Source organism: Eriocheir sinensis, chromosome 33, assembly GCF_024679095.1.
Source record: "Eriocheir sinensis breed Jianghai 21 chromosome 33, ASM2467909v1, whole genome shotgun sequence".
Lineage (NCBI taxonomy): Eukaryota > Metazoa > Arthropoda > Malacostraca > Decapoda > Varunidae > Eriocheir > Eriocheir sinensis.
The window spans coordinates 6,331,136-6,356,436 of NC_066541.1; the positions used below are offsets into that span (position 1 = coordinate 6,331,136).

The 25,301-nt window shown below is 40.5% G+C and overlaps 1 protein-coding gene across 1 annotated transcript in view; it reads left to right on the plus strand.

Moving 5' to 3' along the window:
* The window catches only part of LOC127006632 (venom allergen 5-like), a 124,900-nt gene that overhangs the window by 80,122 nt on the left and 19,477 nt on the right, over positions 1 to 25,301 (plus strand). Inside the window, exons 2-3 of the mRNA XM_050876755.1 lie at positions 4,101 to 4,264; positions 9,351 to 9,472. Coding sequence (XP_050732712.1) covers positions 4,102 to 4,264; positions 9,351 to 9,472 — 285 coding nt within the window. The 5' untranslated portion in view covers position 4,101. The remainder of the gene's footprint in view (positions 1 to 4,100; positions 4,265 to 9,350; positions 9,473 to 25,301) is intronic.

Below are 25,301 nucleotides of genomic sequence, written 5' to 3' on the forward strand. Positions count from 1 at the left end.
ATTGAAGAAACGAAAAAGAAAGAAAGAATAAGCAAACACAAAAAAAGGCGAAAGAAAACAGTGCAAGGATGAACACGAACGAATGAGAGAGAGAGAGAGAGAGAGAGAGAGAGAGAGAGAGAGAGAGAGAGAGAGAGAGAGAGAGAGAGAGAGAGAGAGAGAGAGAGAGAGAGAGAGAGAGAGAATCGGGCTCATTTTTCACCCCTCCGGACTGGTTATCTGTGAGCATCTCTTAGGCCTGTTGTGGCTGACGGCTCCCTCAGGACGCGATCATTTCTCACCTTCAGCGGACACAGGCGAGGCGGCGATGCTGTGACTCGATGTGACATGAACCGCCGGCGCCAGAAGCCTCGTGTTGCGGGGAGATCGATCAGAAAAAAGGGTGGTTGTGTGTGGAGGTAAAATCGGGTTGACATGAGCTCTTTGAAGGTGCGTTGTGAATTAGGTAGTAGAATGTAGTGGTTGAGGAAGGTGATGTTTGGATTGACATTAGCCCTGGAAAGGTGAAAATGTGTGACAACTTGTTATAAAAAAAAGTACGTTGTTGAAAGAGATGAAATTTCGTTGACATGAGGTTTGACAAGGCGAAGGATACGTTGTTTATAGATGTTTTGTTTTTTTACAGCAAGGGAAGCAGCTCAAGGGCAAAAAAAAAAAAAAAAAAACTATTCGCTGCTCCAACAAAAGAAAACAGAACGAGAGGCCAAAAGAGAGGTCAATTTCGGGTGAAGAGGTGTCTTGATACTTTCCTCTTGAATGAGTTTAAGTCGTAGGCAGGAGGAAATACAGACGAAGGAGGGCTATTCCAGAGTTTGCCAGCAGAAGAGATAAAAGAATTAAGATGCTGGTTAACTCTTGCATAAGGGATCTGGATTGCGTTGTTAAGAGCTCTGGAAAGACGAAATGTGTGTGAAGACTTGTTATAAAAGAAAAGTGTGTTGTTGAAAAGATGAAAGGGTGCGTGAAGACCTGTGTTGTTAGAGTTGGTTGTATTAGCGATGAAATTGTGTTCTTGAAATGAGTTCTGTAAAAGGGAAAGATGCGTGGAGACGTTGAAAAAGTCGATTATTTTTGGAGGCGTAATTGCGTTGACATGACCTCTAGATAGGCGAAAGGTGTCGTTGAAGAAGTCGATTGTTTTTAGAGGTGTAATTGCGTTGACATGAGTTCTAGAAAGGCGAAAGGTGCCATTGAAGAAGTCGATTGTTTTTAGAGGTGTAATTGCGTTGACATGAGTTCTAGAAAGGCGAAAGGTGTCGTTGAAGAAGTCGATTGTTTTTGGAGGCGTAATTGCGTTGACATGACCTCTAGATAGGCGAAAGGTGTCGTTGAAGAAGTCGATTGTTTTTGGAGGTGTAATTGCGTTGACATGAGTTCTAGAAAGGCGAAAGGTGTCGTTGAAGAAGTCGATTGTTTTTGGAGGTGTAATTGCGTTGACATGAGTTCTAGAAAGGCGAAAGGTGTCGTTGAAAAAGTCGATTAATTTTAGAGGTGTAATTGCGTTGACATGAGTTCTAGAAAGGCGAAAGGTGTCGTTGAAAAAGTCGATTAATTTTAGAGGCGTAATTGCGTTGACATGAGCTCTTGAAAGGCGAAAGGTGTCGTTGAAAAAGTTGATTGTTTTTGGAGGTGTAATTGCGTTGTGAGCATGATTTCTCTGCCGTGGAAAGGTGCGTGAGGGTTCGCGTTCGCATTGTAAAAGTCGATTATCTGTTGAGATGGAATTGGGTTGACGGGAGTCTCTAAACAGTCTGCCAGTTGTATAGTTAGTGAATGGTTTAAAAGTGGCTGCTGCATGAGTGAGATTGCTTTAATATGAAATGTACCAGGGCAGATGGGGCTTAGAAATTGTATTGCTTTGTAGAAATTACTCATATCTTAAAATGTTACTTTGTTCCGAAATAATAAAAAATGAGGCTTTAAATCGAAAAGTGATGAGTCACTGATTACTATTACATTCGTTAAATGCTTCAATTTATTCCCATTACCCCTTAAAACGTAAATGAGTTCAGACTCCCTACATGTCACAATTTTTAAACCAACATGACCCATTAGGAGCAGTGTTCAGCGGGCTTTTTTTTTTTTTTTTTTTTTTTCCTGCCGCTTCCTCTACTGTAAAAATAGTAACAAAGTGTAATAGTGCTTCAGTAACCGGACTATTGAAATACCATTCACATTGCCCCACAAACAGCAAACAAGATCAAACTCCCCTAAAAGCTACTAAGTTCTTATATTATAAAGTACATTTCCCATCACATTTGTAAGGCATTTTTATGGCTTGGCTATTCCTTTACTTATATCCAATATCCTTTTCTTCAATTTCAGCATTTTTTCATGCTTTCTTCAAGGGGTAACAACAGCATCGTTATCATCCAATAAAGAGTAAAAATTTTAAGTGTAAGAATGATTAAATATTTCCGGTATCACTCACTACCCTGTAAAAAGAAAATTAGATCGAAAGTCCATAAATTTGCTCATTCCCAGGCAACGACAGGCGTCACTGCATCGCTTATCAGGCGGGGACTTGCTCACTCTGCCTCGCCGCCTCCGCCTCGTTGTGTTTACCTGGCGCATCTTGAGGGCCCGGGCGCCACCTGAGGACGCCTGTCATTTTACCTGCCTTGCTTAGCGCGGAACAGGTTCACTGATGATTATTCTCTTACCTGAATGTAGCACTTCGATCGACCCCTCTTTGTGTGTGTGTGTGTGTGTGTGTGTGTGTGTGTGTGTGTGTGTGTGTGTGTGTGTGTGTGTGTCTGTAATAATAATAATAATAATGATAATAATAATAATAATAATAATAATAATAATAATAATAATAATAATAATAATAATAAATAATAAACGGTTTATTGCATGAAGTATAAGGCAACCCTAGAGCTGAAAATATACATCAAAGGAAAATTAAATTAAATGAATGAGACAAATGAACAAAATAGTATGATTGAAAATAGAAAGGAAAATAGAAATAACAACAATAGCAATAATAATAGTAAAGATAATAATAAGAATCATGATAATAATAATAAAAATCATGATCATGTGTGTGTGTGTGTGTGTGTGTGTGTGTGTGTGTGTGTGTGTGTGTGTGTGTGTGTGTGTGTGTGTTCTGGATGAGCGTTCGGCAGAGGTTCTAATTCTCTTCCCATTTGGTCCGCTGTCTGCCTTGACGTGCAATTTCAGGGTTGTCACTCTTGTTGCTTTGGTTGTCATCTGTTATGAGTTCTACGCATGAGAGAATCTGCCCAAGTCCACTTCTTATTCTTAATCATTATTAGTATATCTTCAACCTTTATTTGTTCCCTAATCCATGATAATCGCTTCCTATCTCTCCAGGTTATACACTTTTTCTTTTCTTTTTTATTTTTTTTATTTGTTTCATATTTAGCTTTATTCTTTGGATATTATGCGCGGAGTTTCTGAAGCGAATGTGAATTTTATGACTGATTGTACATCATATTTTCTTATGACATTTCTCTGTTTATCTTGAGTATTCCATCCCGTCCCAGTCCTCTCTCCGTTAAGTCATACCAAACCCTTGCTAACTCCCTTTCCTTCCTCCACCCCCACCCCCAACATGACTATAGTTCACGGCCCCGGCATCAGAACTAACTCCCCTTCCCTTCCCTTCCCTTCCCTTCCTTCCTCCCCCATGACTAGAGTTCACGACCTCAGCATCAGAACTTACTCTTCTTCCCTTCCCTTCCCTCTTCCCCCATGACTAGAATTTACGGCCTCAGCTCCTTTCCTTCCATTCCTTTTCTTTCCCATCCCTCCTCCCCCATAACTACAGTTCACGGCCCCAGCACCAGAACTAACTCTCCTTCCCTTCCCTTCCCTTCTTTTCCTTCCCTTCCCTCCTCCCCCATAACTACAGTTCACGGCCCCAGCACCAGAACTAACTCCTTCCTTCCTTCCCTTCTTTTCCTTCCTTCCTTCTTTCCTTCCTTCCTCCTCCCCATAACTACAGTTCACGGCCCCAGCACCAGAATTAACTCTCCTTCCCTTCCCTTCCCTTCTTTTCCTTCCCTTCCCTCCTCCCCCATAACTACAGTTCACGGCCCCAGCACCAGAACTAACTCTCCCTTCCTCCCCCGCAGCATGACTGGTTCACGGCCCCACCTGGCGAGGCTGCTGCTCCCTCTGGCGGCGGCGTTGCTCTCGCTGCTTCCCGCCGCCTCTCCCTGCGAGTACCGAGCCATCGACCCGCGACACACCATGTGCTCCTTCAGGCCTAGACAGTGTCCTGGCAAGAATATGCTGCGTGAGTATCATCGGTGGTGGTGGGGGGAGGAAAGTGGGGGCTGATGCTGATGGTGGTGGTGATGATGGTGATGGTGGTGGGAGGGGAGGAAGAGAGTATGGGGATAGTGATGATGGGGGTGAGGGGGATAGGTGATGATGGTGTTGAGGTAGTGAGGAAGGGAGGGTGTATGGGGAGTGTGGTGATGGGGGCGATGACGTAGAGGTATGTGTGTGTGTGTGTGTGTGTGTGTGTGTGAGTCGTGATGGTGACGATGATGGTAATGATGGTGGTGGTGGGAGGTGTGTGTGTGTGTGTGTGTGTGTGTGTGTGTGTGTGTGTGTGTGTGATGGTGACGATGATGGTAATGATGGTGGTGGTGGGAGGTGTGTGTGTGTGTGTGTGTGTGTGTGTGAGGTAGGAGTGGTTGTAGGAATGTTTATGTGTGTCCGGGGAGGGGGACGGGAAGGGGGAGGGGGGTCAATATCCTTTTCCGTAATGTTTGATGTTATATATTTTCGCTTCTCGACGCTTTACCCTCAATATCATTTCTTGTAAGTTACGTTATTATACATTTTTCCTTCCTTAAACATTAACTGAACGCCAAATTCCTCCGATCACACCTTCAAAGTTGTTTTCCCTTAACCACTGACACTGTTCTTGGCTTCCTGAGACACTTCAACGAGGAGATAAAAATTCCCTTCATACATTCAAATCGCTTTTCCTTTAAATTTAATGGTACTAGTTTTTGCTCTCCAATGATTCAACGACGTCACCAGTTCTTTCTTTCCTATGTTTAATATCGCTTACTTGATTTATGATGCTTATTTTTGCTTCCTTAAACTTTAAACAAGCGACAAATAACTTTTTTTCATAACTTAAATACTGTTTTTTCTTAAGTTATGAGCATATGATTTTCTGCTTCCGAATACTTGAGGAGGTTACGAATTCCTCCCGCTATGCCTTCAAAATCGATATCTCAAGCTCTCACATTATTTACATTCTCTTCTTGATATTCTTAACCTGAAAAACAAACACCTTTCAAGCTTATTTGTTTACTACTTTAACCAAACGACAAATGCCTGATTCCATACCTTCAATATTGCTTTTTTTTCTTAAGCTGTGATCATATAATTTATTGTTTCCTAATACTTGAACGAGGTAACGAATGTCATCTTTCATACCTTCAAAATCAATTTCTCAAACAATCACATTACTTGCATTCTTTTCTTGATATCCTCTACCAAAAATACAAACACCTCCCTTCAGACTTATTTATTTACTACTTTAACCAAAGGACAAATATCTTTTCCTATAATACTTTTACTTCCAATATTGTATTTTTCGTTAAGCTATGATAATATAATTATTTCGTCCTCTTACTTGATTGGGATGACAAATTCCTCCTGTCATATCGTCAATACCTTTTTCTCATGCGCTCATATTATTCGTATTCTCTTCTTGGCATTCTGGAAGACGAACACCTCCTGTCAGACTTTCAATATTTTTTTTTCCTGAATCATATATTTTTTTTTTGTGACCCAATACTTGAACGAGGTAACGAATTCCTTCTGGCATACCTTTAAAGTCGATGTTTCAAGCTCTCATATCACTCTCATTCGTTTCTTAATATCCTTTACCTTGAAAACAAACACCTTTCAAATCGTCAATATCCCTCTCATGAATCTTTGATATTAGTGTGAATTGAAACGCTGCCAAATGCCTTGTGACCAATTCCTACTCTCATGCCTCCAAAATCGATTTCTCAAGTTCTTATATTAATTGCATTCGCTTCTTGATATCCTTTACCTGGAACATAAACACCTTTCAGACCTTCAATATCCCTCTCATTAACCTTTGATATTAGTGTGAATTGAGAAACGCTGCCAAACACCTTGTTACCAATTCTTTCTTTCATAAATCCAAAATCGATTTCTCAAGCTTTCATATTATTTCCATTTTCTTCTTGATATCCTTTACCTGGAAGACGAACACTTACTCTCAAACCTTCAATATCCTTCTCATTAACCTTTAATATTAGTGTGAACTGAAACGCTGCCAACGCCTTGTGACCAGTTACTTCTTTCCTAGCTCCAAAATCGATTTCTCAAGCTATATGCATATTTTCATTCTCTTGGAAGACGAACACCTTCTCACAAACCTTCAATATTCTTCTCATTAACATTTGATAATAGTGTGAATTGAAGCTATATGCATATTTTCATTCTCTTAGAAGACGAACACCTCACAAACCTTCAATATTCTTCTCATTAACATTTGATAATAGTGTGAATTGGGAAACGCTGCCAAACGCCTTGTGAGCAATTCCATACCCTCAAAATCGACTTCTCAAACTATCGTACACTTTCATCCTCTTCTTGATATCCTTTACCCAGAAGACAACCACCTTTCAGACTTTCAGTATCCCTCTCATTAACCTTTGATAGCGTGAATTAGGAAACGCTGCCAAACGCCTTTCAGTAAATCATTAAACTCATCATCCAGGCCAGTTCTCCTTCTCGCGTCTCGTGGAGGGCGTGGAGGCTTATCAAACGCTCCTCGAAAGTCTAGGTAAAATTATCCATCGATTTTGTTACCTCATGAATAGCAGAGGAAAAACAGGTACTCGCAGTATGTTAACAAATTCTGCATTCTTGTAAGCGTCTAATTAGTAAATTGCATCGTATGTGAGTCGCTATCTTATCTCTAATTATAGTTTGCGAGGTCCCCTAACAACCAACGCTCGGTTAATCGCTATATAATTGTCCGCCGTTTCTCCCTCACCCTTCGCTAAAATAAAGGCGATGTTCGACGGACGGCTTCCACCTCATTCAGAAAGAGATCGAACGGCCGCAGTTTATTATTGTGTCCCGTTGCAAAGAAGGAACGAGCGAGTTTTTGTGTGTGTGGTTGTTGTTGTGGTGGTGGTGGTGAGGAATGCCGAGACCTTTTCCATATCTGATTCAGGGTTTTCTACTCTCCCTGAATTGGGTTATCATTGGTATTTAGTATATTTAGAGCGACTTGTGTTTTGGTATGGAATAAATGTAGAGTTTTATAATATAGGGAATCAGAAGAGGAAAAAGAGAGAAGAAATGAGGTCGGGAATACAGCGAAGACCATTTTCATTATTATTATTATTATTATTATTATTATTATTATTATTATTATTATTATTATTATTATTATTATTATTATTATTATTATTATTATTATTATTATTTTCATCATCATTATTATTATTATTATTTCTGTTATTGCTCATGTTGTTTTCTCATTATACTTATCTATTAATACTATCTTTGTTTACGATTCATACTTTGCGTCCTCGTCCTCCTTCTCCTAACCCCTCCTCCTCCTCCTCGCACCCTGGTTCTGCCTTGTCGGGACCAGTTGAAGGAATATCAATGCAGCTTTATCTGATAACCCTGTGATAGGTCACTGATTAATATCGTGGTTGTCCGCTCCTTGCCTCCCCTCGCTCGTGTGTGTGTGTGTGTGTGTGTGTGTGTGTGTGTGTGTGTGTGTGTGTGTGTGTGTAAAGATGTGCTACTCTGTATCTCATCATTATTGTTATTATTATTGTTATTATTATTATTATTATTATTATTATTATTATTATTATTATTATTATATTCATCGTCATCATTATTAACACCACTATCATCACCATCACCACTATCATCTTAATCTAGGTCACTTGTTTCTATCCTCCTTCACCTCACTTCCTCCTCCTCCTCCCCCTCCACCCCGCCACATCCTCCTCCTCCTCCTCCTCCTCCTCCCCAGGCCCCTCCTCCCCCGCCTTCACAGAGGGAGAAAACAAGGGCTCGTCTCATTGGCCAGCCAGGACACGTATAAGGCCTGGGGTGCGCGGTGATTGGCTGCCGCGGCTCAGGTGTGGGCGTGTTCAGCCAATCCCCGTCACACTCCACTAATTCTGAACACCACACACACACACACACACACACACACACACACACACACACACACACACACACACACATCCTAATTTTCTTCTTTTGCTCTTCTTATTCTTTATTCTCTCTCTCTCTCTCTCTCTCTCTCTCTCTCTCTCTCTCTCTCTCTCTCTCTCTCTCTCTCTCTCTCTCACTGTGTCCTCGAGGGTAAATGAAATTGAGTGAGAGAGAAAGAAAGAGAAAAAAAATAAGTGAGTCTTGCTTAGCGTTGATTCAGCGTTCCTTATCATATCGCTCAAAGAACATTATTATTATTATTATCATTATTATTATTATTATTATTATTATTATTATTATTATTATTATTATTATTATTACTATTTGTATTTATTATTATTATTATTATTATTATTATTATTATTATTATTATTATTATTATTATTATTATTATTATTTGTATTATTATTATTATTATTATTATTATTATTATTATTATTATTATTACTATTATTTTTTCCCTATTGTTATTTTTTTTTTTAATAGAGGAGTCACAGGCTTAGTTAAATGTGTGTGTGTGTGTGTGTGTGTGTGTGTGTGTGTGTGTGTGTGTGTGTGTGTCAGGGACGCTTGGTGGTCACGATTTTGCATAATCAATTTAGCGAGCTATTGAAAGTTACTCCCCCCCCCCCTCTCTCTCTCTCTCTCTCTCTCTCTCTCTCTCTCTCTCTCTCTCTCTCTCTCTCTCTCTCTCTCTCTCTCTCTCTCTCTCTCTCTCTCTCTCTCTCTCTCTCTCTCATCTTCTTTGGTACACGGAGGATGTAAGCTTAGATTCATCCTTCCTTTCTTGCTTATCTTCTTAATCGCCAGGAAGTAAATATGCGAAACCTGATTCTGCTGTTTCTTCGCTCTTTCTCTTTTCCTGTTTTGTTTTTTTCTCAGAAGAATGCAAAAGAGTTAGGAAGAAACGGAAGAACCCTCAGTTCGTTATCTCAGTCAAGAATTTTTTTTTTTTTCTTATTTTGATTATACTCTTTTTAATCTCCATTTCTCACGTTCTTTGTCTATTTTCCTTCTTTCTTATTCCGCCCATTCCTTCCCCTTTTCTACCTTGCCCTTTCTACCTTCCTCAACTCAGCACACTTACCTTACCGTACCTTACCCTTCTCTCTACCCCCTCCCGGCCACAGGCACCGGCGGACTCACTTGCCAGGACAAGGAGATTATCTTGGACACACACAACATGTTGCGGCAGAAGGTGTCAATGGGGCAAGTAAGGAACCAACCCGCGGCCCTCAACATGCGAGCTTTGGTGAGTACGAGAAGCACCTGTGTTTGTCTGTTTACGGTGAAGGGGCGCTGCGATCTAGTGGTTTAAGCCTATATTTCTTAAACGTATTGGCAGCTCAGTTTGCACCTTTCGTAGAAGTTGCTGGGCTTTTCTTTTTTCTTTTTTTTCTTTTTTACAACAAAGGAGACAGCTCAAGGGCACACAAAAAAGGAAACAATAATGAAAAAAAAAGCCCGCTACTCGCTGCTCCTAAAAAGAATAAAAAATAATGGAATTTTGTGATCCAAGTGATAGTTTTATACGACCTCTGCATCCTGAACAAGAAAATCACCCATGAACACCAGGTTAATTTTCTCCCTGGCCTTGGAAAAGAGTCGTAATGGGAGCCCGATACGTTTAAGAATATGAATCTGAAAATATGAAGTCTTGGATGATGGAAATGACGTGGCAGGGTGAGTCGGTTCGATTCCCAGTGTTGTCGTGTGGTCTCAGGAACTCAGGTCTTAAGTATTGAGTCACAACCTTAAGAAAACAGTGACCTATATAATCAGGGCCAACGTGACGGAGATGAGTATTGAGGCCACGCGCAGCCCTGGCGTATGTCCCTAACGTTACCTTTACCTGTATGAAGTTGGGAGAAAGCTGTCAAAAAAAGGAAAAAGGAAAAGTAGGTTACGATAAAGGAGGCGGCAAGATAGAGTAAGTTATAATAATGTGGAAGTAGAACAAGATATTATATAGAGATAAAGTAAGATATAAATACCGAAAACAAACGCTTTCAGCAAGTTTTCTCCTCCAATCAGATTACAGAGAAGCCCAAAAAAAATATCACGTGTGGGTTGCGAATTGTCTCGACTCACCGCTCATAAAAGACTCGATCAGATTCCACTTCTTTCCTTACCATTAAAAAGACATAATTTATTACCAACTTATGAAAACAACGAAAGATTACAAACGTTTTTTTCGCCTTTGCTGAATACCACATGTTTCACCTCCAACTGTCTTTTTCTTGGCATTCTTGCACTGTACTATCACTAAGAAAAGAAAATGTGTCGGATGTAGCCATTAACCCGTAAAAGTGGTTCATGAAAAGCTCGTATGGGACGGCGTTTGGCTGAGTGATATTGTTGGAGCTTATCTTAAGGGAATGGCATAGGAAGGGAGAGCTGGTAGCCATCATCTCTCCACCCGAAACTGACCTCTCCTCCTCTGGCCTCTCGTTCATTTCTCTCTTGTTTGGGGCAACATCTAGCGGGCTTTTTATGTTGTTGTTGTTGTTTTTGTTTTTTGTCCTTGAGCTACCTCCCTTGCTGTATAAAAAAAAAATATCACCATCACTAACATCTGTAGCCTTCACTAGTCCACCTAAAGAAAGGCCTTTCCCAGTGTTCTCCACCTCTCTGTCTGATGTTAGTGTACACCATCCTGGTCCGGCAAACACTCAAAAGTCACCTCTCCACCTGGTCCTCTGCCTTCCCTGACTTCTACAATTATCATCATCACCAACATATTTAGCCTTCACTGCAAAACAAAGGCCTTTCCCAGCGTTCTCCAGCTCTCTGTCTGATGTTAGTGTACTCCATCCTGCCCCGGCAACTACTCAATGTCACTACCTCACCTGGTCCTCCGTCTCCCCTGCCTTCTACAATTATCATCACCGACATCTTTACCATTCACTAGTTCACTGCAAAACAAAGGCCTTTCCCAGCGTTCTCCACCTCTCGGCCTGATGTTAGTGTACTCCATCCTGCCCCGGCAAATACTCAAATGTCACCCCTCCACCTGGTCCTCCGTCTGCCCTAACGTATACAGTTATCATCATCACCAACATCTTTACCATTCACTAGTCCACTGTAGAACTAATAAGGCCTTTTGCCAGCGTTCTCCACCTCTCGGCCTGATGTTAGTGTACTCCATCCTGGCCCGGCAGACTCAAATGTCACCTCCCCACTTCGTCCTCCGTCTCACCTGACTTATACAATTACCGGGTTGTCATTCTGTTACCTTTGTTTCCCGCCTGTTATCAGTTTGTAATATGGGCGTTAACGTTCAATAATCTACCTATTCTGGGCGGCGAGACAAATGGCGAGCCTCTGCGTCTTGTTCTTATTCTGCCCCGACCGCCGGCCACACGAACCAGCCCTGATCATGTAACCTTGCCTAAAGAGTCGTCCGGCCCCCTCAAATGGCAGCCTGGCCCCCTTACATGCTGACCCGGCCCCCTTAAATGGTACCTTAGCTGCCGGACGTCCAGAAAATTTATATAATAGCCTTTGTTTGTGTGAGGGAGGTGATGTTTTTCTTCTTTTTTTCTTTTTTTCTTTTTTCTTGTTCCTATTGATCCTCTTCCTTTTCTTTTTCTTTTCCTTTTCTTTTTAGTTTTCTTATTCTTTTAGTGCAATTTCTTTCCTACTTTCATTGTGTTTTGACAGAGAGAGAGAGAGAGAGAGAGAGAGAGAGAGAGAGAGAGAGAGAGAGAGAGAGAGAGAGAGAGAGAGAGAGAGAGAGAGAGAGAGAGAGAGAGAGAGAGAGAGAGACCCACCCTAACGAGATTTCCGTGTATGCTGTCTTACTTGTGTGTTAACAGCATCAAACAACAAGATAGAAGCGAGATGGGCCAGGAGGAGGAGGGGGAAGAGCAGGAGGAGGAGGAGGAGGAGGAGGGGGGGGAGGAGGAGGAGGAGGAGGAGAACGAAGAAGAAAAGAAAAAGAAGAGGAACAAGAAGATAAAAAGAGAAGAAGAGGAAGAAGAAGAAGAAAAAAGAAAGAGAAGAGAAGGAAGAGAAGAGAGAGAGAGAGAGAGAGAGAGAGAGAGAGAGAGAGAGAGAGAGAGAGAGAGAGAGAGAGAGAGAGAGAGAGAGAGAGAGAGAGAGAAATTAAAAAGAGGGAACCGAGAAGAATAAAAATTTCATGCATAAACGATTACCAGACCTCCTCCTCCACCTCACATCCTCCCCCCTCTCCACCTCCTATCCTCCCCCTCTTCTCCTCCTCCCCCTCCTCCTCCACCTGAGAAAATGGGAAAGACATGTTTAGCTGTCATCTCCCACTGAGGCAGAATGGAGAGATGAGGTCGGAGGGCGAGATGAGGCAGGTGAGATTAGGCGGGATAGATACAGATGAGGAACGCGGGACACAGGTGCGCCACACAGGTGAGGGAGAGGTTTTCGACGCTGAGGTGCCGGTGGGCCAAGGGCGAAACTAAGTGAAATAGAAAAAAAACACCACACGCTGCGCTCAATAGAAAGAAAAAGTAGAGAAGGTTTGAAATGTATAATCAGTTTGGGTTCGCGAGTGTCTTGATATTCCCGTCTAGAAAGTGTCCAAGTGTCGTAGGAAGGAAGAAATGCAGATGAACGAAGACTGGAAAGTGTTTAAATCAAAGGAAGGAGGAATTACAGACAAAGGAAGAGTCTTGAAAATGTTTAAGTCAAAGGAAGGAGAAAATATAGATGAAAGAAGACTTTGGAAAGTGTTTGAATCAAAGGGAGAAGGAATTACAGACAAAGGAATAGTCTTGAAAATGTTAACTCAAAAGAAGGAGAAAATATTGATGAAAGAAGACTATGGAAAGTGTTTAAATCAAAGGAAGGAGGAATTACAGACAAAGGAATAGTCTTGAAAATGTTTAAGTCAAAGGAAGGAGAAAATATAGATGAAAGAAGACTATGGAAAGTGTTTAAATCATAGAAAGAAGGAGTAATATAGACGAATGAAGGCTTCCAAAAATATTCGTGGCAAAGGAAATGGATATACAGACGAAGGAAAAGTCTTGAAAGTGTTTAAATCTAGGAAAGCGAGAAAACAGATGAACAAACACTTCCGAAAATGTTTGTCTCAGGAAGGAGAAAATGACGATCAAAGACTCCTGAAAGTGTTGAAGTCATAGGAAGGAGAAATTATAGACGAATGAAGACTCTTGATAATGATTAAGTAACAAGAAGAAAATACAGCCGAAAGAAGAATTTTACATGTGTTTAAGTCATAGGAAGGAGAAAATATAGACGCATGAAGACTCTTGATAATGATTAAATAACAAGAGGAAAATACAGCCGAAGGAGGAATTTTACAAGTGTTTAAGTCATAGGAAGGAGAAAATATAGACGCATGAAGACTCTTGATAATGATTAAATAACAAGAGGAAAATACAGCCGAAGGAAGAATTTTACATGTGTTTAAGTCATAGGAAGGAGAAAATATAGACGCATGAAGACTCTTGATAATGATTAAATAACAAGAGGAAAATACAGCCGAAGGAAGAATTTTACATGTGTTTAAGTCATAGGAAGGAGAAAATTTAGACGCATGAAGACTCTTGATAATGTTTAAGTCATAGGAAGAAGGAGAAAATCTGGATGAATGAAGACTCCTGTTAGTGGTTAAGTTACAGGAAAGAGAAAATGCAGACAACTGAAGACTCCTGAAAGTGCTGAAGTCATAGGAAAGATGAAATACAGCCGAAGAAAAGGCTGAAAGAATGAAGATGCTGCATAACGCTTGCATTAGGGAGTTGGGCAGGACAGTATGTAATGAGCTTGAGGGGAAAGGCGTGAAGCGTGGTAAGCATGAAAACAGCGATCAAGTAAAGCAAGGGAAGCCGCATTTCGGTGGACGTTAAAGAACAAAAGAAAATAAACAAATAAAAAGAAGAGAATGCATAAGTAAGCCAGGTAACGTAAGACTTGATAAATACACGACAATAGAACTGCACAGATAAGGGAAAGAAATGTGAAACAAGTAAATTGACACACAGGTGGAAGAAAGAAAGGAGAAAGAAAGAAAAGAAGAAAGAAAGAAAGAAAGAAAAAAGAATAAATGAATGGATAACCGAATGAAAAAAATAGAGAAATAAAGAAAGGAAGGAATTAAGAAAGAAAGAAAAAGGAACGAATGAACAACCAAATGAAAGAAAGAAAGAAAGAAGTAGACATATTGGTAGGTAGATAGGTAAGTAGGTAGAGAGAGAGAGAGAGAGAGAGAGAGAGAGAGAGAGAGAGAGAGAGAGAGCATTAAATAAAGAACCAAGAACCACAAATAAATAACATAAAAAAAATAAAGAAGACAAGACAAAAAGTTTAAGAGGAAGAGACTGCAATAATAGTTAATAGGGGAGAGAGAGAGAGAGAGAGAGAGAGAATAAGTTAATGTAAGACTAAACGAGGAAAGGTGAGTTAACAGGTACAGACCAGGTGTGATGTATAAATTAGACAGGTAGGGTAGGGTTTAATTAACACAGGTGAGCTTGGGATGTGGAGGATGTGTAAGATGTGGAGAGGTGATCTGGGTTGAGTGAGCCAGGTATTAGAGGCATGCAGGTGAGGCAGGTGTGTTAGGTGGACCGTAGAGGCGAAGGTGGCGTGTTCAGGTGTATGTTGAAGGGCTCAGGTAGGCAGGTATGCGGGCGACAGGTATGTTTAGTAAGGTTGTTATAAAAAAATGGTATTGGATGCTTCACTGATTTCCACACACTCTCTCTCTCTCTCTCTCTCTCTCTCTCTCTCTCTCTCTCTCTCTTTATTCTTTCATTCTTTCTTTTTTTCTTTCTTTCTATCTTTCTTCTTTCCTTTCTCTCTCCCTCCTCTTCCTATCACACCCTGGCTATCTCTCCTTCCCTCTTCATGGCAAAAGTTATCTCCCTCTTCTCTCTCCTCTTACTCCCTCCCCCTCCCTCTCCTCTCCTTTCTTCTTTCTCTTTCTCTCCCTTTCACTCCTCTCCTATCCCTTCTCCCTCTCAACCCTCTCCATTTATCCCTCTCCTCTCCACCTCCTTCTCTCTACTCACTTCATTTCTCTCCCTTCTCCCCCTCAGCCCCCTCCCTCTCCATTTACCCCCCCCCTTCTCTCCACCTTCCTCTCTCCTCTTCCCCCCTTCTCTCCATTCCTCTCCTCTCCCTCTCACCCTCCTCCCTCCCTCCCTCCTCCCTGTCTCCTTTTGTCCCCCACCTCTTCCTCTTCCTGTTCCTCTTCCTCTTCTTCCTCATTGCCACCCACGTTAATGTCCTCCTCTTCCTCTTCTTTTTCTTCCTGTTCATTATTCATTCTCCTCCTCCTCCTCCTCCTCCTCCTCCTCCTCCTATTAACTATTATTGCAGTTTCTTTCTCTTAAACTTTTTTTGTCTTGTCTTCCTTCTTTTTTTATGTTATTTATTTGTTTGTGGTTCTTGCTTCTTTATTTAATGCTTTCTCTCTCTCTCTCTCTCTCTCTCTCTCTCTCTCTCTCTCTCTCTCTCTCTCTCTCTCATTTATTCTTTCTTTACTTTTTCTTCCATTCATTTTTCTTCATTCTCTTTATTATTCTTTTTATTTATAGTTACTATTTTGAATCATTTATAATAATTTGTTTCAGTATGTGTGTGTGTGTGTGTGTGTGTGTGTGTGTGTGTGTGTGTGTGTGTACCAGGAAAACCGACAGACAGTGAAATCTATGTACGTCTAAATTGTGATACACCTTACGCACACACACACACACACACACACACACACACACACACACACACACACACACACACACACACTCTTTATCACTGTCAAAGGATAAAACTCAAATAAAATGTGAACAAAAAACACAAAAAGTGGACCTCGAGAGATAGTGAAGCGACAATGACTTAATAGTCTCTCTCTCTCTCTCTCTCTCTCTCTCTCTCTCTCTCTCTCTCTCGTTTTTTTTTCTTTCCATCCTTCCTTACTTCCTTCCCTTCATCCTTCCTTCCCTCTTACTGTCATTCATTCATTCCTCTTTTTTCCTTATTTCCTTTTATTATTCATTCCTTTTCTTCTTACATCCATTCATTCGTTGATTTATCCTTTCTTTCCATTCTTCCTTCCTTCCTCTCTTCCTTCCTTCGTTCCTTCCTTCCTTCGTTCCTTCCTTCATTTCTTCTATCCTTTCCTCCTTCCTTCATTTCATGCTACATTATAACTCATTATCCTCCTCCTCCTCCTCCTCCTCCTCCTCCTTCTCCTCCTCCTCCTCCTCCTCGATCCCCCTTAACTCTGTATTCTAATGATAAACAAACCTGCCCTCCACCTGTCCTTACCTACACCATCCTACCCACACCTTACTCTACACCTGTCCTTACCTACACCATCCTACCCTTACATTACCCTCCACTACCCCCTACCCATACCGTCTTACCCACACCTTACCTAACCTCACCTCCTTACCTACATCATCCTACCCACACCTTACCATGCACCTGTCCTTACCCACACCGTCCTATGCACACCTTACCTAATACCTGTCCTTACCAACCCCGTCTTCCCCACACCTTACCTTCCACTTGTCCTTTCCTACCCCGTTCCACCCACATCTTACCCTCCACCTGTCCTTACCTATACCGTCCTGCCCACACCTTACCCTCCACACCTGCCCTTACCTACACCATCCTACCCACACCTTACCCTCCACCTTCCCTTACCTACACCTTGCCCTCCACACCTGTCCTTACCTTCAGCAGCCTACATATACCTTACCCTCCCTTAACCTTTTCCCACACCGTCCTACCCACCCTCCACTAACCCTTACCCACACCTTCCCCTTCACCGTCCTACCCACACCTTACCCTCCACCTCTCCCTACCTCCACCTTACCCTCCTCCACCTGTCCCTCTCACCTGCGCCTTCTCGTGCCCACCTGAGCGTCCTTTGTCATGCCCCGCCAACAATTTATTACAACTATTCGATTCAAGGAACTATTGTTATGCCACCTTGATAAGAACTTGACTTGCAAATAGTGTTGGCTTCACCTTTCTTCTTCCTCCTCTTCTTCTTCCTCTTCCTCTTCTTCTTCCTCTCCTTCCTCCTCCTTCTCCTCCTCCTCCTCCTCCTCGCCCGCGCCTTAATATATTCATGTGAGTAATGTAAGTTTTTTTTTTTTTGTCAGGATTCATGTTTTGTGTTTTTAATTCTCTCTCTCTTTTTCTTTAGTATTTATCTGTCTTTTTTTCTTTTTCTTTTTCTTTCTGTCTTTCTTTTTTCTGTTTTTCTTTTTTCTGTGTCTTTCTTTTTCTTCCTTTCTTTCCTGATTTTTTCTTGCTTTCTGTCTCTCTCTGTCTTTTTTCTTTCTCTTACTGTCTTTTTTCTTTCATTCTCTATCTTTTTATCTTCCTATTTTTCTTTTTTTCTATTCCTTTCTTTCTTTCTTTCTTTCTCTATCTATCCTACAAGCAGAAAACGAACAGTCGAAAATTAAAAAAAAAAAAAAAAAAGAAAGAGAAAAAGTATAGCAAGGAGAGTATGAAGATATACCGGTGTGTGTGTGTGTGTGTGTGTGTGTGTGTGTGTGTGTTACAAGTGCAAGGGGAAATGCTCATGATTAGTGTCGAGGCCTACTTTTTTACCTTTTAGCCTACCTGTGATTAAGACCGTATCGCCCTCACCCACATACCTGGCGAGAGAGAGAGAGAGAGAGAGAGAGAGAGAGAGAGAGAGAGAGAGAGAGAGAGAGAGAGAGAGAGAGAGAGAGAGAGAGAGAGAGACATAGAGAGAGAGAGAGAGAGAGAGAGAGAGAGAGAGAGAGAGAGAGAGAGAGAGAGAGAGAGAGAGAGAGAGAGAGAGAGAGAGAGAGAGAGAGAGAGAGAGAGAGAGAGAGAGAGAGAGAGAGAGAGAGAGAGAGAGAGAGAGAGAGAGAGAGAGAGAGAGAGAGAGAGAGCGCAGGAATACGTTTGCTTAGGTTCAAGTCACGCTCAAGGCTTTAATCTCTTAAGCGATCAATTATAGTCTGGCTTCTACAACCTGGATTTAACGCACGGATAGGCAGCGGAGGGAGGGGGGGGACTGAGTGGGTGGAGGAGGAGGAGGGAGGAAGGGTAATGCAGTAGGGGGAGGAAGAGGAGGAGGAGGAGGAGGAGGAGGAGAAAGTGGAAAAAGATGTTAATTTTTTGTTAGTTGTTGTAGGTGAAGTTGTTGTAGTTATTGTTGTTGTTGTTGTTGTTGTTAGTAGTAGTAGTAGTAGTAGCAGTAGTAGTAGTAGTGTATTCGATTTTTTTTTTCAAGGTTAATTAATTTGTTTTGTTGTGTTAATATTTTTTTTGTTTCTCTCTCTCTCTCTCTCTCTCTCTCTCTCTCTCTCTCTCTCTCTCTCTCCCCCCTAAACCCCCTCCCCCCAACACACACATACACACCGCCAAGCCAAAGCCGGCGCCACCAACCTCACGCACCGATCCGAACACGCGTCCCCGAGCGCTGTTAATTTACTGCTCACAACCTTCCCTGCACCTGATAAGCATACACTGCAAAACGATGCGAGGAAAAAACATAATTAATTCATAAACACTCACCTGAACATCATACTAAGAAGAGGAGAGAGAGAGAAAGAGAAGAGGGGGAGGTAGAGATGGTTGTGGTGGTGGTGGTGGTGGTGGTGTTCGCTTGCGTGGCCGAAGTCGAGGTCAGGTCAAGGGATTCGGACGCGCGTTAAACAAGTCAGGTAAATTGGTAAGGCTGTATTTTTCATTTAGTCACTACCTGTTTTATTTATGGCTATTCAGGAGGATCAATTTATTGCCATGTTTTAATTCATTTCTTTTGTATTACCATCTCCTCCCTCTCTCTCCCTCTCGCTCTCGCCCTCGTGTGTGTGTGTGTGTGTGTGTGTGTGTGTGTGTGTGTGTGTGTGTGTGCATTAGTCTCGTCTATTTATGTATGCAGAATGAAGGGGAGCGGAGGTGCAATTCCATGTTTCTTTTTTCTTTTTTTTTTCGTAAATTATCGTTGAATATAATGTGCGGGATTAATGTTTTATTTTTGCTTCATTTTTCTTGTCTTTCTCTTCCTTCTTCTCTGCTTCTTGTTGTTGCGTTTCATAAAGACTCGTTGACTGTCACTCTTGCTTTCGTTATTTCCATGTGCCTTGGTGTCAGAAAGTCGGCGCATTTATCATTATTATTACTCATATTATCATCACTACTAATAATAAAAACTAATACTCTTCATGTGTCACTTCCTGGAGCAGTATTTTCGTGTGGTTTAGTTTTTTTCTTTTCGTTTTCTTCTTCCTTTTCTTCTTTCCTATTCTTCCTCCTTCTGTCACTTCCTGGAGCAGTATTTTCGTATGGTTTAGTTTTTTTTCTTTTCGTTTTCTTCTTCCTTTTCTTCTTTCCTATTCTTCCTCCTTCTGTCACTTGTTGGAGCAGTATCTTTGTAGTTTTTTTCTTCTTTCGTTTTCTTCTTTTTTCCCATTTTTCCTTCTCTTCTTTTCCCTTCTTTGCTCTTCCTCCTTGTCAATATTTTTCATTCTTCGTGTCCTCCAAAAAGACTTTCATAGTAGGCTTACACACATAAAAAACATGATGGAAAATAGAAGGGAAGAGAAAAAGAAAATTATAATGCAAGAGTAGGCTGGACTCGGCCGTGATGTCGCCTCCAACCCTCTTGATACTCTGGAAATAAGACTTAATAATATTCTAAACACAAGCAAAGATAAACAGAGCATATTATTTTTTTCTGTGGGGGTGGACTGGCCTTTAGACTGTCCCCTTAATTAAGCGTAAATGAAAAAAAACTTGCCTTGATGTTCTGAAAGTAAAAGTTAATCATAAAAGCAGGTAAGGGTAAGCAGGTGTTAAGTGGCCTAATTGATACACCTTGAGCGCCATAACGAGCCGACAGGTAAGTGAATGCAAGCCCGGGAACATAAATCACGGCCCAGTCCAGCCCAGTCTCGCATTATAGTCTTCTTTGATCTTTTTTTTCCTTCTCTCATTCTCCATTATGTTTTTCTCTGCGTGTGTGTAAGTCTATTATGAAAGTCGTTTTGGAGGACGCGAAGAATGAAAAGTATTAAGAAGAGATGACGTACAACCTAACTTTTTGTTCTTTAATTTCTATTGTGTTTTTCTGTGTATGTAAGTCTATTATGAAAGTCGTTTTTGAGGACACGAAGAATGAAAAGTATTAAAAAACGATGACGTACAACCTATTCTTATTCTTTTTCTTTTATCTTTTTTTTTGTTCTTTTATTTTCTATTGCGTTTTTCTGTGTGTGTAAGTCTATTATGAAAGTTGTTTTGGAGGACACGAAGAATGAAAAGTATTAAAAAACGATGACGTCTATTATGAAAGTTGTTTTGGAGGACACGAAGAATGAAGGAGGAGGAGAAAAAAGACGTCCTATCTACGCTTTCAGTATAGTTTTCACTGATCTTTTTTTCTTCTATTTATTTTTTTATTTTTTTCTCTGCGTGTAAGTCCATTATGAAAGTCGTTTTGGAGGACACGAAGAATGAAAAGTATTAAAAGAGAGAGAGAGAAGGAGGTCGAAAAAGAGAAAAATAAACGTCCTATCTACTCTTTCACTACAGTTTTCTCTGATCTTTTTTTTATTTTATATTCTATTACGTTTTTTTCTGCGTGTAAGTCCATTATGAAATTCGTTCTGGAGGACACGATGAATGAAAACTATTTAGAGAGACGAAAAGGAAGGGAAAATAAGATGTCTTACCTATTCTTTCACTATTGTCTTCTTCGATATTTTTCTTTTATTTTCCTTTATGTCTTTTCTGTGTGTAGGTCTAGGATGAAAGTCGTTTTGGAGGACACGAAAGATGAGAAGTATTAAGAGAAGAAGGCGTCCAACCTACTATTTTGTTATGATCTTCTTTTTCTTTTGTTTTCATTCATTATCTGTTATTTTTGTATGTGTGTCTATTATGAAAGTCGCTTTGGAGGACACGAAGAATTAAAAGCATAAAGAGAGAGAGAGAAGGAGGTCGAAAAAGAGAAAAAAAGACGTTCTATCTACTATCTCACTACAGTTTTCTTTGATCTTTTTCTCCTTTTATTTTCTATTGTGTTTTTTCGGCGTGTAAGTCCATTAAGAAAGTCGTTTTGGAGGACGCGAAGGATGAAAAATATTTAGAGAGACGAGGAGGAAGGGAAAATCGGACGTTCTTCTTTTTTTTCTGTTTTAATTTTCTGTGTGTGAGTCTGTTATGAAAGTCGTTTTGGAGGACACGAAGAATGAAGAGAGAGAAGAACGATGAGAAAGAAGAGAAAGGAAGAGTATAAGGAATAAGAAAGAAGAGAAAGTGGAAAAAAATGAAAAGGTGTGGAAGAGAAGAAAGGAGAAGGAAGTAAAGAAACATAAGAATAGAAGAAATATAAGAAAATAGAGAAGAAGAATAGGAAAAAGAAGAGAAAAAAGAAAAACGAAAAGGGAGGGAAGAGGAGAAAAGAGGAGGAAGACGAGAAGCAAACGAGATAATTGAAGTAGAAAATAGAAGAAAAATTATAAGAAAAGGTTGGAACAAAAAAGAGGAAGAAGGAAACTAAGAGGTGGGGAAGAGAAGAAAAGAGGAAAAAGAGAAAGATAAGAAGAAAATATAAGAAAATTAAGTAATCGAACTCTGACATGAACCTTCCAAATAAAAAAAAATGCGAAAAGAAAGAATAGGAAAAAGGAGACGAAAAGATGAAATTATAGAGAATACTGAAGAAAAAACAAACACACGAAAATAAAAGGCGAATCAAACGCCACAAAATTTGACATTGGAATAAACGAAAATGCATGAAAACCAAAAGATGAAAATACGAGGAAGATAAAAAAAGAAAGAAAAAGAAAGAAAATAAAATGAGGAAGATAAAAAAAAAGAAAGGAGATAAAATGAAAAAGATAAAAAAAAACACGATGAAAGTGGAAAATATATAAGGGAGGTTGAAAAGTATGAGGAAGATAAAAAAAAAACAGATCAAAAATATATGGAAGATGTGGATAAATGAGGAAGATAAAAAAAAAACACGATGAAAGTGAAAAAATATATAAAAAAGATGGAAAATAAAACTAAAATCTAAAAAAATGAGGAAGATAAAAAAATATAAGATGAAACGAGATATGGAAGATAAAAAAGGAGAAAGAAAATTGGGGAAGAGAGAAAATATGGAAAATAGGAAGGAAAAAAAGAACAAGCCGACAAAATTTCACCAAGTCTGACCCAAGAAATCTGACAAGAAAAAAAAATCATAGACGGAAAAATAAGTAACAAAAAAAGACAAAGAAGGAAAATATAAGGAACTGACAAATAAATAGTGGAAAAAAACACCAGCTTGAGACTCCACTAAATTTGCCCTTCAGCTCATGTGTCCTGGAAGAAAAAACAACGAAAAAATACAGGAGCAGCGGTAAAGAGTGAAAGTGCAAGAAAGAGAAGGTGAATAAATAGATGAAAAAAAACATACAGAAAAATATAGTTTCGAAAATAACATACTAAGCAAACTCTACTAAATTTGACCACTGAAATAAAAACACGAAAAAAATAATAATAATAAGGCAACAAAAAAAGCAAGAGAGAAGGGAAGTGAATAGATCGATGGAAGAAAATATATATAAAAAAATATGATTGGAAAGATAAAAATATACCAGCCAGACTCCTCCAAAATTAAGCTTTGAATAAACAAGAGAAAAAAAGAATCCAAAAGAAAAAATAAACAAAAAAGCAAGAAGTAAAGAAGGAAGGCAAACGGAAAAAAATATAAAGATAGAGATTATAAGGAAAAAACATGCCAACCAAACTTCACCAACTTTAACCATCGAATCAACCTTAAAATAAAAATAAGGAAAAGGAAAGCAAAAGGAAACACACACACACACACACACACACACAACTACCATCAACACACGCACACCCTCGCACACACAGAATCCTCCCCCACCACACACACTCACAACCCTCCACACACACACACACACATACACACACACACACACACACACACACACACACACACACACACACACACAACTCCCACCAACACACGCACACCCTCACACACACAGAATCCTCCCCCCACCACACACACTCACAACCCTCCACCACACACACACACACACACACACACACACACACAGGAAGGAAGGAAGGCAGGAGACCGGGCAGAGCAGAGCGGACGTAGACACAGAGGACCTCGGGCATAAAGTATATCAGTGTAGCGATAAGCAAGCATTACGAGGGACAGTAAAGCTTAGAGTCAATGTTAAAGCTTTAAAATATATCGGCGGGAGTTGAAGACGTTGTAAGGCGAAGCTGAATACAAATATAAAAGTAAGTTAGGAGCGGAGCTAAAAGTGCAAGGTTACGCCGGGGGACAGGAGGGTGGGTGAGAGAGAGAGAGAGAGAGAGAGAGAGAGAGAGAGAGAGAGAGAGATGGCAAGTATAAGACCTTAATTAACAACAAAAGCCACCGCCCGCCATAACAACAACAACAACAACTGCAAAGGCAACCACTACCAGCACCACCAGCACTACCACCACCACCACCACCACAACAACAACAACAACAAAAATGAAGGCACGTACATTTTTAAACGAATACAGAGATAAACATACAACTTAATATATATAAAATAGAAGGAGATAGAAGAGAAGAAATTGAATAGAGAATCAACGAAATGAAGAGAGAAGAAAATAATAAAAAGCGAAGAGAAGAAAGGAAGAGAGAAGCACCAAGATGAAGAGAGAGAGAGAGAGAGAGAGAGAGAGAGAGAGAGAGAGAGAGAGAGAGAGAGAGAGAGAGAGAGAGAGAGAGAGAGAGAGAGAGAGAGAGAGAGAGAGAGAGAGAGAGAGAGAGAGAGAGAGAGAGAGAGAGAGAGAGAGAGAGAGAGAGAAAGGCAGAGAGGTAGATGGAGAGAGAGAGAAAGATGGAGAGAGAGGAGATAGAGAGAGAGAGAGAGAGAGAGAGAGAGAGAGAGAGAGAGAGAGAGATAAAAGATGGGAGGGGGGGTGAAAGGGTGGAGGAAAGATTAGGGAGGGTGAAAGGAAAACAAGAAGGGAAGAGAGGAAGGAGATAAAACGCAGGAGGTGAAGAATGAGAAGAAAAAAAGGAGATGGGAAAGAAGAACGATTGGAAAAAAGAATATTGGGGATGGGAAGGAATTAGGATTAGAATGGAAGGGAAGAAGGAAGGAAGGGAAGAAAGGAAGCATTGGAGAAGAGAAGGAGATAAAATGCTGAAGGTGAGTGAGAAAAAGGAGAATAGAGAAGGAATATAGGAGGTGGGAAAGAAGTATTATTGAAAAAAAAAGGAGTAATGAAGACGGGAAGGACGTAGGATTGAGAGAAAAGGAAGGGGAGAAGTAGAAAGAAAAGGTAAAAGAGAAAAGAGGAGGAAAAAGGAAGCATTGAACCAGGATATGATGAAAGGGAAAGAAAATGGAAAGTAGAAAGGAATGGTGAAGTCAGAACGAAAGGAGGGGGAAAAGAGAGAAGGAAAATTATAAGAAATGGATTAAAAGGTAAGGGAGAGTAAAAAGGAGTTAGGAAGCAGTTAAATAAAAGGAAGGAAGGAAGAGAGGCTAGAAGGGACGGAGAAAGGAAAAATAATGGAGGAAGGGAAGGAAGTATAGGGAAAGGAGGGGAAAAAAGAAAAGGGAGAGAGAGAGAGAGAGAGAGAGAGAGAGAGAGAGAGAGAGAGAGAGAGAGAGAGAGAGAGAGAGAGAGAAGACAGGACAGTAGGAAAGAAGAGAGAGAGAGAGAGAGAGAGAGAGAGAGAGAGAGAGAGAGAGAGAGAGAGAGAGAGAGAGAGAGAGAGAGAGAGAGAGAGAGAGAGAGAGAGAGAGAGAGAGAGAGAGAGAGAGAGAGAGAAGAGAGAGAGAGAGAGAGAGAGAGAGAGAGAGAGAGAGAGAGAGAGAGAGAGAGAGAGAGAGAGAGAGAGAGAGAGAGAGAGAGAGAGAGAGAGAGAGAGAGAGAGAGAGAGAGAGAGAGAGAGAGAGAGAGAGAGAGAGAGAGAGAGAGAGAGAGAGAGAGAGAGAGAGAGAGAGAGTACTGGAGGTAAGGTTACGTAGAAGGTTATATGGGAGAGATATGGATGGAGAGATGGAGAGATAAACGTATGAGGTTAATAGGCTGTATAATAGGAG